Raw genomic sequence first — 14,065 nt, forward strand, 5'->3', positions numbered from 1 at the left:
ACACACACACACACACACACACGTGTGTGTGTGTGTGTGTGTGTGTGTGTGTGTGTGTGTGTGTGTGTGTATAAAGCCTCTCATAGTAATAACCTAGGTTTAGTTAATACTTTAAAATATGGATATCAGTATTCAAAAAGTCCTTAACTAAGGTAACAAAATCATTACTTTTTAAATATAACTGCTAATTTATTATTTTAGTGGCTATAATGTCCTTGAAACAAGTAGACATTGCTTTTAGCTATATATATTTCATTGCTTCTCATTAATATGAAATAGTCCATTTTGTGCGCAAGGTATGTGCATGTTTGTACTAAATCTGTTGAGAAAATTATTCAAAGAAAACTTCTCTAAATACATATCCATATTTTAAAGTATTAACTGAACCTAAATCACTACTATGAGAGATAATGCATAATCACTGCTTTATATGCACAAATCTATATGTATTGATCAAAAGGACAATAGTTACATCAATAGCTTAGTGACCTAAAAAGAACAGAGTTCTTAAGATTATTAAAAAGAAAGGATTTGAATTCAGATGTTATTTTGTCATGCGTTTGCTGTGTAACTCTGCCAATTGCATCTGTTTTCTTTAGATATCTCCACTGAGCTACAGAAAGGTCAATTAATAATATCTCAAATTAGATGTGAATCACAGCCCGCAGAAGTGGAAGTCTCCATCTGTCTCGCTTCCTACAGGCTGAAGACAGAGAGCTAATTGTCCCATTTCCAGCTTTCCTCTCCCTAACTGAAAGTTGCCAATAAAACTTTTGATTATTTCCTGGCCTTGTTATTTTTTGTTCCATGTCTGTGACCCTGGAGTCATCTTGGACTCCCTTACCCTTTGCCCTCTACATCTTATTGCTGAGACATTAAAGCAGGTATGGTAGCTTTGTCTCATTAAAAATAAGAGATTCATTTATTTCCTGCAACTTGCCTCTGGGGACATGAAACTTCAATTTGGTGCTAGAAACATCTTAAAGGCAAATATTCCATTCTCAGAAATGATTTTTAAATTCCCTACAAGTCTTAATTCAGCTTGTTTGTCAGCGTGAATTTTCCATAAGTGTTCAGCTGACCTTGTAAGCAATGGTCATGGGTCAGTTCATGTATGCTTAATCTGCGTTGAAGAAATTCATTCATTTTGAAGCAGAAACATTAAACACAACACATCACACTGGCACTATTGACTTTCTTCCTCTTTCTACTGTTGCTGGAGCCAAGACTCTGTGAAGACCGAGGACAGGAAAACAGCTCTGTAAACCACAGTGAGGCCACTAATGTTGACAACCCTGGATCACCCTGGAAACTGAGCACCTGTTCTCCTTATTTACAACAATAACAAATGCCAGCCTTTGGACAGGTCAAACAGGTTTGGAGACTTTGCAAAAGACAATGATCTGATATGAAGACTGTAGCTGTCTTTGGAATAATATCTTAGTCAAGTACTGGGGGCTTCTGATATTATGAAAACTTACTGACTGAGTATTAATGTAGAAAGTTTTAGAAGTAGGGAAGTCTCAACTATGATACCTTACAACATATTATAGCTATACTTTCACTTACAACAAACATAAAGAACACATCTAACATGCTGACAAGATTGACACCAAGCAGTTCCAGATACAGTTTGGTAAACACACATGCACACACACACACACACACACACACACACACACAAACACACTGCTGCGATTAAAGGTGTGCACCACAACCACCCAGCTTGCTTTTCTTTCCTTTTATTTTATGTGCACTAGTGTTTTGTTTATGTCTGTATGAGGGTGTCAGGTCCTTTGGAACAGGAGTTACAGACAGTTGTGAGCTGCAGTGTGGGCACTGGGAATTGACCACAGGTCCTCTGGAAGAGCAGCCAATGCTCTTAAGTGCTAAACCATCTCTTCAGTGAGAAACTGCATATTTAAAAATAAACTATCTAGGTGATTTTAATGCAAGCAGCTAAATAACTGTGAATGGCAAGTTTAGTCTAAGGATTAAAAAAAAAACATGTTTAAACAGGTAAACAGATATTTTATTCCTGCTTCCTTTATTGAACACAATGCACTGAGCTTATTTATGTTATATGTCCTGTTCTAGGCACCGGGGATAATGACATAGAACAGAAGGAACCGGTGTATAAATGATTGTAATGTTTTACACTCTCCTTCCCTTACCAATACAACCATCTAAATCAGTTTGTGTTGTTGTTTTTTTTTTTTCTCAAGGTGAATCCTGTTTGTCTTTTTTCTGTACTCAAAGATACTGATAGTGATAGAAGAAATAATAACAGAAAATGTTAAAAAAGAACAGGGTGAAAGAGGAAAAGGAGGAAGGATGGTAAAGAGGAAGACAAAGAGAAAGAAGAAAGGAGCATCAGGGTCTGGACGTGTAGAATAGATAGGACCTGGTGGTCACCTGTGGCACAGGGTGTAAGGAACAGGGAACAGGTTGAGGTGGTAGTTTTCTGCTAGGCTGGGAGAGAATGGGCAGATTTGCTTAAAGAACATGGGAATGCAGACAGAATGGGTGTGGGGAAGAGGGAAATGATTCAGTCCTGCTCATTTGAACCTATCTCCCGCTTTTAGAACTTCTGAGAGAGACATCTAGGAGGTGGCTGTGTCACAACCATGGAGCTTTGAAGAGAAGGAAGTAAGGTGACCAGTGTGCCATGGCTCTGTGGGAATGAGGCAAAGTGTACAGGGAATCATACCAGGGAAAACATAACCATTCTCCACACAGAAGCTCATGGGACGGGATTCTGCTACATGTCCCTAACGAGCTGCGATTCTTAAGCTTTTGGGTCATGGCATTTTTAAAGATGCACTTTTAAAGAGGATGAAGAATTTTATAGACTTATGAAAAATTGTTTCCAAGCCGATGTGGCTCCTGATAAATACTCCTTTCTGTCTCAGGTATGCGGGGTAAAAAAGGAAGAGAAACCAAGGAAGACCAAGGGGCGAGTGGGAAAATGGGGAACAAAGATCCAATTCATGCATGGTCATTCTTCTAACCTAATTTAACAGTATAAACCCTTAAGTGATCAGTCTAGTTCCTTCTATACTCCTGCTTGTAAAATCAGGAAAGCAAAATAACGCACATTTAGACTTAATTTACTGACTCTCGCTTCATAGCTCCCCACAGCTGGCATTTGAGTTTCTCTCCATTTAGTTTTGAGCTTTAATTCTTTGAGCTTCAGAACCCATGGCTTAGTTAACCGTGGAAAAAGACCATTTGAACAACAGAGCAATTATGTTCTCTTATCCACGGGCATTTGGGAAACAGAGGGTAGTGTGCCTTGTCCTTTTGCCCACTTACCTACGGAAGTGATGATGACAGTGAATCGAGTTTCATCGCTTCTTCCGGTGATGTTGTTGTAAGCACAGCACACGTAGTCAGCCGTCTTCTGGGCCACTTTCTCAGATGCAACTTCTAAACGAGGCCCATGCTTAATGACATGTGTAGTATTGTCAGATCTTCGGATCCAGGAGTAGGTGTTAGGGGGATAAGAATCAGCGGAACAGTCGAAGAGGACAGCTTCTCCCAGGTCAACAGTGAAGACTTCTCCCACTTTTAGCCCTTTATCAGAATTAACCTGAAGTCCGTAAGGTCCATCTGTATTAAACGATCAAACAAACAAACACACAAAAGTTGGAGGGTGTGTGTCACTCAGTTACAACACAGTTTCAGGGTTTCAAGAGCTTGGTCTCAGCTTACTTTCTTTAAAAGTCTTCATGTTGATTTGAGCAAATGGGTCCTCATTTAAAGCCCCTATTAGTGATGAGATTCCCCAAAGTGGAAACTACTTGGCTGAACATATTTCTAATAGTTAGAGCCTGAGACTTAGTTTGCAGATGTACAGGCACCGCATCTTCAGTGTGGGGCGAAGCTTTGCAGTGCCCTGCTGAGAAATGCACACTGTTGCTAGGCAACCTCAGTCTTTCTGGAATAGGATTTACACTTAAAATATTTTAACAACACATAAATACTATGTTTTTAGCAACCATACTTGGAGAAGTGCCTGTTTTTCTTCTCGGTGCCAGGTCAATGTAAATATTTATTGAAAGCAGTTTCAGAAGGAACAGAGATTCGTACAAGTAGATATAGAGGTGTTTCATATTTTAACAGATTAAAAAGTCCCTATAAGCCTCAGATTCCTTTTGGAATATGCACACATGCGCACGCGCACACACACACATGCACGCACACACACATGCACGCACACATGCACATACATACATTTCATTAGCAGATATCCATTGAAAAATCAAAAAGCTATTTGACCATGGCTATTTGACCATTTTTTCCACATTTTCCTATCCAAGGTAATCCCTATGGCTTCTTGTAAATAATAAGAAAAATACTAAAAATATTTCCCAGATACAATGTTTCTCCTCTCGTTTAAGTCATTTGAGGCATGACTATATTCACTTTTCATTTACTAGACATGTGTCATGGGAAGGGACACAATGTAATCAGGCATATAGCCTACATTTGATCCTGAAAGCAACTCATGAGACAGGTGTTATTATTCTCATAATAATATTTTAAAGTGTATTTTCCCATAGTCACATAGTGATTAGACGGCTGTATTGAGACATGTAAAGTGACAAAGTTTGTGCTACCTAATTTTTCTATTTCAGTATATCATTGACTAACAGTATTGTTTTTATGATAAATTATTGTCTCATTACATATTTATGTAATTAGTCAAACAACCATTTAATCAACAAATGTTTGAGAGCCTATAAGTATAAAATAAGTTGTGTTTGTATATTTAGGGATGTATGTGTATATTTGTGACAACAATTTTAAAAAGGGGCCATAAATTTGAGAGGGATCAAGAAGGTGCATGGGAGAGATGGGAGGTGGGAAAGAAAAAGGGAGAATAATATAATTATAAATATTGTAATGTATTTAGTACATGAAAGACAAACAATTTGTATTGTCAAGGGATTTACAAACAGGATAAAATATTCAGTGCTTTCATTTCCTTTTTAAAAGTTGCCAATAACTTTTTAAATGTGTAACCATGTGATGAACGAACTAGACTTTAGGGTAACACATTTTTGTCAATCATGAATTGTTCTTTAGAAGTTACTTAAACTTTTTGGACCTCTTCATCTTTTAATATAAAAATATGGGGTCGCCTGACTGCCAAAATTATTGATGCATTTGACATTATGACAGAATTCCTTGAAATTATAACAAAATTCTTGGTTGCAAATTCCTTTCTGTTAATCCCCAGAGCGATCCTCCATGGTCCCATCATTTCCTGATCCATCTACCCGTGTGGAGTCAAGTTTCATCACAGAAATTGGAGACACCGCTTTATAGATTGCATTTAGCTATAGAAGTGCTTTCATTCTAAGAACATGGGAAAATGAGAAGTATCACCACAGCATTGTATTACTGTTTACGTGAGTGAACCTACGATCAGAAAGAAAGCCTAGAAGCTGGATAAGTCAGTCCTTGGTGTCCTGAGCAAACTGAGTCCAGGCCCCACTCAAGATAAGCAAATCTGTAGATATGCAAGTCCCCTACAGAAATGGTGCAGTATTTGTATATTATCGACATATGTCCCCCTGTAAAATTTAAACATTCGTCGGATTACTTATGATACCAAATGCATGCAATGTATTTTTATGCTTCATTCTCTGGGAGATGATGATATTAAAACACATATATGTTTAGTACGTGAAAAAGTTTTTAAATATTTTCCATTTGACTTTAGCTGGATCTGTTGATGTAAAATGCATACATGCGGAGTGCTTTGCTGTCCCTTTAAACTTAAAGCAACCCAGAGCTGGAGGTAGATGATGATAATCGGGAAGCCTAGATGTCCATTCTGTGAGTGACCTAGGGCTTGTGACACTGCAATCTCATTTCAGGCTATGACGCAGTCTCAGGAGAAGCCACTGTGACAAGGGGCTACAGACAGTGAAGCTTGGCCTGTTTTTCTGAGTTCTGATGAGCAGCGAGCAGTACATCAGGGACGAAAAGTTGCTCTTCCCAGCTCAGAAAAAAAAAATCTGCATTAAACTTTACTTATACACAATACTGTTTTAGCCATTGTGGGCAAATTGGGATGTTGGGGGAAAACGTCTCCCAAGACTTGTCTTCTGTTCTGTACCGCAGAAGGGCCTGCTTCCTTCAGGTTGCAGGTACTGATGAGATACCAGACAGCAAGCCAAGAGGGCACTGACTGCTTCACGTACAAGGAAAGCAATGAAAGAAAAATGTGTGTCTCGGAAGCACAGAAGACCTAAAGCTCTAGAGGCATTTCAGAGCGGGGCAGCAGGGATTTGAAAGAGAACAGAAAAGTGATCATAAAATCAAGGACTTTTAAGTCTAAATCCCCACCTTTCCTCCCACTGGCCTCCGGGGTTACAAAGCACACCTATAGAAACAAGTTGCTATGTGATGGACCTCCCACGTGAATGGCTGCGGTGCTTTGCAGAGGGCGCTGACCTCCTCCACAGCTCCCCTTTGGATCTCACGCATTTGACGGTTCCCCTAGGTAGCATGTCTCTCATCTTGGAGAGTGGGTTGACCCTACTTAAGGAGTCCTGATTTAGAGATTCGTGGGTGAGGTCAATGATTTAATAATACAACCAGTTGTGAAAGAAGAGTCTCTGACTGTGCAGCCTCCTTCTCTCCTCACAGGTTTCTTGGCTTTGATTCTTCCTTGTTGGCCTTCATGGCTGGCATCATCTTTTCTCTCTGTCTTAGATATGCCATTTCCGGCTCCCCGGAGTCACTCTCACATTGTCCTAGGCAGCCTCCCTGTCAAGCATTTCTTTCAGATCCTGGACACTAACACTTTGAGGCAGCTGAGTTCATTATTTCTGGTAAGATTTTATAAAATTTATATTCTATCGGATTATAAAAAAAAAAAAAAAGGCAGGCTGATTGCAAAAAAATTCACAAACTAGAGAAGCCCAGAAATGAAATGTTATCTGTAATTTTCTTAGAGACCCAACATCTGTATAATCATGTCTTTCTCTAATTGCATCTCCCTGGTTTCCAGTCTTCTTTTCCACCTCCTTTTATCCTACTTCTCTGGTTCCTCCCTAAGACCCTTTCTCTGTGTCCATATCTCTCTCCGTGTCTTCGTTTCTTCCTCTTGCACGTATAAGCACACACAGGCACACAACTTCATCCTACACCTACTTTTTCCCCCTGACTGCGCTCTGAGGTTATTTTCTCTACCCTGGTTAGTGAGTGCTTCAGCACTTCAGACTGAACATTCTTCTATTTTAAGGTCGAGTATAGAGCGTAATTCAAGTGAATGGGCAGCCCTGCAGGAGACATTCAGAGTGGCTCAACTGGAGTCGCCTCTGGTACAGATAAAAGCAGATGGATAATCCCATTTGGCTTTGGAGCACGGTTCACCCTCTAGCCTTTGGCAGAGGGATCTCGATGAAAATGAACTCTGCCCTCAGGGATGGCTGTTTACTAAATGACTTGTAAAATCACCTATCATCTGTTCTCTTTAACAATTTATGACTGGGTGGGAACTGTACCTAAGTTTCCGTCAGATGCTGCTTGCCACCCTGCGAGGGAGCAGATGGGAAGTATTTACTGTAAATGACCTGTTTTCCCCTTTTGTTTCTATCGCTTAGAGAACTCCCTGCAGCAGAGTCACGTCTTTCACACAAGACGGAGTGGTTGTTGGGTTATTATTTACCGTTGGAGCCAGCAGGCATTTACATTTTGTAAACCACCAGTAGCATTCACCGAGTTTTTAACTTGGCATTGTATTCTCCCATGTCTTTGATTATGATGTCATAACCCAGTGAATATATAATTGGACTGCTTTGTCTGCTGGTTTGTTCGTTTTAGAGACAGAGGCGCATCCTGTATCCCAGGCTGGCCTGCTACTTCATGTGAAATCCAGAATGAATATGGAATTGGATTATGATGTCATAACCCAATGAATATATAATCGATCTTGATAGATTTTTTTTTTGTTATAACATTTCTAACAATGAAAGATAAATTGCATGAAGAAAATGTCATATGAACAATGAAAACAGAATAGATGATTCATGGTGTAATTTTAAATCATTGATGTGTATATACATGAGACAACCTTAGAATATGACACTCCCTCGCTTGTTGATTTTTGCCTGACCACAGAGCCCTGGAGCTGTATCATCTGAAGCATGGTATGAACAAAATAATCTCTCCCATTTTAGTCGTGTTAAACTGGGTTCCTAACTGTGCCAAGTATTGCACTATAAAACTAAAGATGCTGAAGAAATGTGGAGCTCGTAGGAAAGCTTGTTGTACTGGTACTCAGGAGTGGAGAAGAGTTTAGGAAGACCTGACTCAGTGAGGACCAGAGGCAGACATGTAAAAGATGCTGTCTTTGCACAGAGGAGGTGGGAACAGGGCAGGACAGATGGATCTTTCAGTCGGAGATAATGTTGCAAAAAAAGAAGATTAATTACATAGAAATGGAGCACCAGGGAATAACTTCAGACAAGGGAAATATTTCCTTTGCACATGGAAAGAGACTGCTGCAAACACCTGGGTGCCGCATCAACAGAAGACCAGCGACGAATCTTTATGCATGCTAGTTAAACCTTGTTACCCAAAATCAAGAAAACGAAGCAAAAGAGAAATAAAACAGAGCTAAAGTAGTGCTTGCAAGAAAAACTACTAATGAGTCCAGGTTGTGTTTCTAGGTCGTAAAGTAGATAATTGCCATGCCAAGTAAGTCCTGGTGGCATGGCCTTCTTTTCACTCAGTGTGCCTGTTTGTATTTTCTTTTCACTGTGTTTACATAACTCACATACCTAGGTTCGTGCTACTTGTATTTAAGTGTTAATTCATGTCACAATAACTTGTTTAGTAACACACATGTGCACGCGCGCGTGCGCGCGCACACACACACACACACACACGTAAATGAGCTGCACCATTTCTGAATCTTCATTACAATTCAACACCAGTTGTACAGCACAGCCAACATTTGTGCTTTCTCTGTCAGTCTGTTACCTTTTCTTCAAAGGCAGAGAGAATATCTCATTAACAAAACGGCTTCTGAAAAGATCGTTTAAAAATATAGCTATGAATTCAGCTATAAAAGTAATTTGCCACAATTAAATACAAATCAGGTACTGTGGTCCATGCCTGCATCTTAGTACATGGGAGACTTAGGAGGTTGCCCTAAACTCGAGCCTGGATTTCATATGAAGTACCAGGCCAGCCTGGGATAGAGAATGAGGCTCTGTATCTAAAACAAACAAACAAGCAAGCAAAGAAAGCAAACCATAATGTAAGCGACATTTTACTTCAGTTCCTGAAAAACTACTTTTACTTCCTCTTCGTGTCTAGACTTGGGACTTGCTGTGTTCCAGGCTTGGGACGGTTTTGCAGACCTTTCCACATGCTCAGCCACACTCACACACTCAAACACTACATGACGAAAAGAGTGTTTTCTTCAGTGAGAAGCAACATTACCAGTCACTGGATTCACATGGGATGATATCATTATAATAAAATACTGGCAAACCACTCTCCAGCGCTGACTATGGGCCAGTCAGGTGTACCATCACTTTACACACAGTGACAGTTCAGTCCCCACAGTGACTCCAGGAAGTAGGTTTCCAGGATCATCCTGAAGACAGTGATGTACAGAGAGACAAACTTGCTAACCCAGGATTTGAACTCTGGTCTACGACTCCACAGTTCTTAGTCCTCTCTGCTATGCTTTGTGCTACAAATCTCTATGATAGCCATGACATTTTACGCTATATGCTTTGTTATGCATATCTCTTCTCTTATAAGAAAACAGGGTCTGTGACAGTCACTGCTGGTATGCACTGTTAAAGGACAGGGGAGCTTCTGAATACCCCAAGTTGTCCAGGATAGCCCCACAGCAAGGTCACCCCAGTCTCCAAACATCATTTTTCTAAGATGCTCACAAACTCCACATTACATTAAACTTGGTGTACAATATTAAGCACGTTAGAGGGGTAGATGAAATGATTCCATGGGCAAGCTGCTTTCTCTCAAGCCTGACAATTTTATTTTCACCCTCCAGGACCTACATGGTGGAAACAGAGAACTGACTCTTGAAAGGTGTCCTCTGGCTTCCAAAGGCATGCTGTGGCATATCCATACCTAAACACACACACACACACACACACACACACACACGCGCACGCACACGCACACGCACACGCGCGCGCACACACACACACACACACACACGCACACACACCAAGTACATGTACACTCTAGGCATGCTGTGGCATATCCATACCTAAACACACACACACACACACACACACACCAAGTACATGTAACTCTAGGTAGGTAGGGAGAGAGAGAGAGAGAGAGAGAGAGAGAGAGAGAGAGAGAGAGAGAGAGAATTAAACATATTAGAGGTACCACTATGGCTCTGTAGTAAGCAGAAAATACGAAAATAAGAAGTGTGGGGCTTGCTTGGTGATTGATTTAATCGTGATATCAACTGAAGAGTGTGATGAGTTTTATTCATCCATGAGATTCAGTGTCAACAGTGAAAGCAACTGATGAGAAGGAGAATTCAGAAATAGCTATTGACCTGTAGAGAGACGCCTAAGATTGCTCTTGCTGGGTCGCTTCCTGACCCTGCACTCAGAAATGACAGGGGAAATCACTTCATGACCTTTTGCTAAGATCAAGTGTAGAAGTGGTGGAGAGAAAACAGGGAACATCTGTTCTTTGGGACATATTCCCATATAACCCAGAGTGTTCCTTTTCCACTCGGTCTGTGAAGAGCACAGCCTACTCTGGGGTTCTCATTATTTCCTCTTCCTTCTGGGAAATGGATGACTCTATGTGGTACTGGATTCTCAGAATTGAGAATTCCACTACCATGAGATCACCCAATGGTCAGAATCACAAATTTTGTGACCTTTTAATACAGTTCCTTATGTTGTGGTGAATCCCAACCATAAAATTATTTTCATTGCTATTTCACAACTATAATTTTGCTACTGTTATGAATCATAATATACATACTTGTGTTTTCCGATGGTCTTAGGTGACTCTTGTGTAAGAGTCGGGTTGCAACCCACATGTTGAGGACCACTGGCCTAGGTAATATGACTATAGCAAATCTTATGGATATGCCCATGAGAATTTTCTGTAAACACGGACATAGCGAAAATGAAAAAAAGAAGTTACTTACAATATATGGTGGGCATAATGATATCACTTTCCATCTCACTGACAGGGTTTGACACGAGGCAGGTGTAGTTTCCAATGTCTTCTTTTGTCACCGGAACAATCCAAAGGGTGTTGTTTTGGGGAGAAAAGGAGTGGCTGGAGTTGATGGAAATGGGCTTCCCATTTTTTCGCCACTGGTAAACCAGCCTGGTACCTCCTTCTACCTGGCAGGTTAGGGTAATGTTGCCCACATACTCGACAGCCCCAGAAGCAGGATGGAACTGAACCATTGGCTTCATGACAGGATCTGCAATATCAAGAGACATAGAAATGTTTTTTTTTTCCATCTATAGAACTGTATTAAAACTCTGAGGAGATATTCCATATTGAGTCCTGGGGAAATGACTCCAACATTTTAATATTTTGTAAATGTAGATGGTTTGGGTAGCAGTTAAAGAGGCTATAGAAAGGTCACAGAAATTTTAAAATGGTAAAATATGAAATATATTTATGCATTAAAACTAACCAAATTCTAGAACTTATATTTCAAGTATTGCCAATTAATCTACTTAATTTTTTATAGTTAGTGGTTGAAATCCCAGAGCCCCACTTTTCTATTCATCATACTTTCTCTAATAGCAAATCTCTCCCCATCTCTCGCTTCCATTTCTCTCTTCCCATCTCTTTGAACCCAAGAGCTCATGTGTGTTAGGCACATGCTTGCCTGCCATGAAGCTACACTCAGGCAAAATGAATACAGCCATTTCCCTTTCGTAACTTGTAACGTATACCAAAAATCAGCTAGCAAGAAGAGATGTAGCAAATTCAAATTTTCATCCACCATCTGAAAATTAAATTATATAGCTCATGGATGGTATACTTTTGAAAAATGTGTAGCGACATTTTTGGAGAGTGGCATGTATACAATTTCTTTGACAAACCAAAGTCTACGTTTCAATCAACACTTGAGTTTATTTGACAGCAAGATGTAATATAATGGGATTTTATTAAATTTAAAATATAAAGGACAAAGCCAATACAAATTCCCTTTAGAAAGCCAAGAGATGAGAAATTAGCTTTATTTTATTAATGTGGCATGCAGTAGGCAAATGAATAAATATGAAAGAACACAAATGTTTCTTCACTGGCTTTTAGCTTTGAGTACATGGATGAGACTGGTCATTACAGCTGGGCAGGGGTGGCACATACTGACACTTTAATCCCAGCCCAGGTGGATCCCTGTGAGTTTGAGATTAGCCTGTTCTACAAAGCTAATTCTAGGACAGCAAGGGTGAAACACACACACACACACACACACACACACACACACACACACACACACATCAAAACAAACAACAAAAATACCTTGTCTCAAAAAGCCGAGAGAGACAGACAGACAGACAGAGAGAGGGGGAGGGGGAAGAGGAGGGGAGGGGAGGGGAGGGGAGGGGGAGGGGAGGGGGAGAGGGAGAAGGAGAGAGAGAGGTAATTACATATGCATTCACTATTAATCCCGAGTTCTGTTTTGATAAAATAGTGCCTTCTGGGCCAGTGAGACGACTCAGTGGTGAAGGCACCTGCTGTCCAGCCTGAGTTTGATGTCTCATCTCCTTGATCCCACATAGCAGAAGGGATGAAACAAGTCCAGCAAGTTTTCTTCTGACTGCTGCATGTGCTCTGCATGTGCAGGAACACACACACACACACACACACACACACACACACACACACAAAGGTGGTAAAAAAAAATAGTTACTTGTTCAGAGTTATATATCCTTCAGGGACAAAGAGAAGATGCCTTTCAACCTGTCAATGTTCTTTTTCTACATTCTTTAGATAAAGATATGTAATAGTCTCCCTCTAAGTAAGCTCACAGAGCACAGGGAGGCTAAGGTAACACATTGGCAGTCTATGATTGGATCCACTACTTTAGGCTTCGATTTCCCATCAAGCGTCCAGTTGAGTCTGATGTTTCTTCTCAGGCAAATTTATCTTGTGTTATAGTTACAATAGAAACTATGTATCAAGGCACAAACAAACCCAATTCTCCAGCCCAAGGGAGTTAGAAACAAATGAAAGATAAGAAAGAACTAGGTTGAAAGCACCTTGGAGGAGAGCTGAGTATCTGGACCACATCTGGCATTTTCAAGGTGGATGCCACTTCTTGGTTTGTTCACTTAATTCAATCCTTTGTCTTCCCTGGCAAGAGCAAAGGATTTGCAATAGCAGCTTGTGTATGTTGTTACGTTTTAAAAAGAAAAGTGAATTGTGTATCCTGGTCATATTGGAAACATACCCCAGGCATCTCTGGGTGGGAATGTGTGTGGTCTGAGACAACTAGGAACGGGAACTGTCTTGTAAGGGGAGAGCCAGTCATTGGAATAGTCATCCACTTGCCTGAAACAGTAACCCAGACATGAGGTTTCCTTTCTGAGGTTTTGCCTAGATCCTTAAAGACTGTTGAGGCTTTACAACATCTAGGAGGTGGGGGTGGGGGCAGATTCATTACCCTAAACAAATTCAAAATTACAATTCAATTATAAATTGTATGAGAGATTGTTGCAAGAGGACTTTATGAAAATTACTGTTAGGTATTTCTTCACTTTCCCTTCATCGGCTTTGCAGGCACTGGCTCCCAGCTGTTGTCTTTAGTCCCCGGCAGCCTCTTCTGTCCCTCACCTGCCTCCTTACTCCTTAGGGGTTACTGAGTCTGCTATGGTCAGCACAGTTCTGGCACAGGAAGAAAGAAGCAAGAACGCAGATAATGCCTGTCCTCCTGGAGACCTCATGTTCCAGTCATGGAAGAGAAAAATAAAAGTTAACTAGAGATACTATTAGTAGGGATGGCAAGCTCATTGAACAAAGAGAAAAGCGGAATTGAAGACAGTGAATAGTGTGTGTG

The 14,065-nt window shown here is 40.5% G+C and overlaps 1 protein-coding gene across 3 annotated transcripts in view; it reads right to left on the minus strand.

The window, feature by feature from the left end:
- Hepacam2 (HEPACAM family member 2) overlaps positions 1-14,065 on the minus strand; it is a 36,339-nt gene that overhangs the window by 13,021 nt on the left and 9,253 nt on the right. For all 3 annotated transcript variants that reach the window (XM_029535353.1, XM_021191375.2, XM_021191376.2), the window contains exons 3-4: positions 11,186-11,470; positions 3,316-3,612 (exon numbers count right to left, since the gene is read on the minus strand). In XM_029535353.1, the coding sequence (XP_029391213.1) occupies positions 3,316-3,612; positions 11,186-11,470 (582 nt within the window). The remainder of the gene's footprint in view (positions 1-3,315; positions 3,613-11,185; positions 11,471-14,065) is intronic.

This window comes from Mus pahari, chromosome 2, assembly GCF_900095145.1.
Source record: "Mus pahari chromosome 2, PAHARI_EIJ_v1.1, whole genome shotgun sequence".
Classification (NCBI taxonomy): Eukaryota; Metazoa; Chordata; class Mammalia; order Rodentia; family Muridae; genus Mus; species Mus pahari.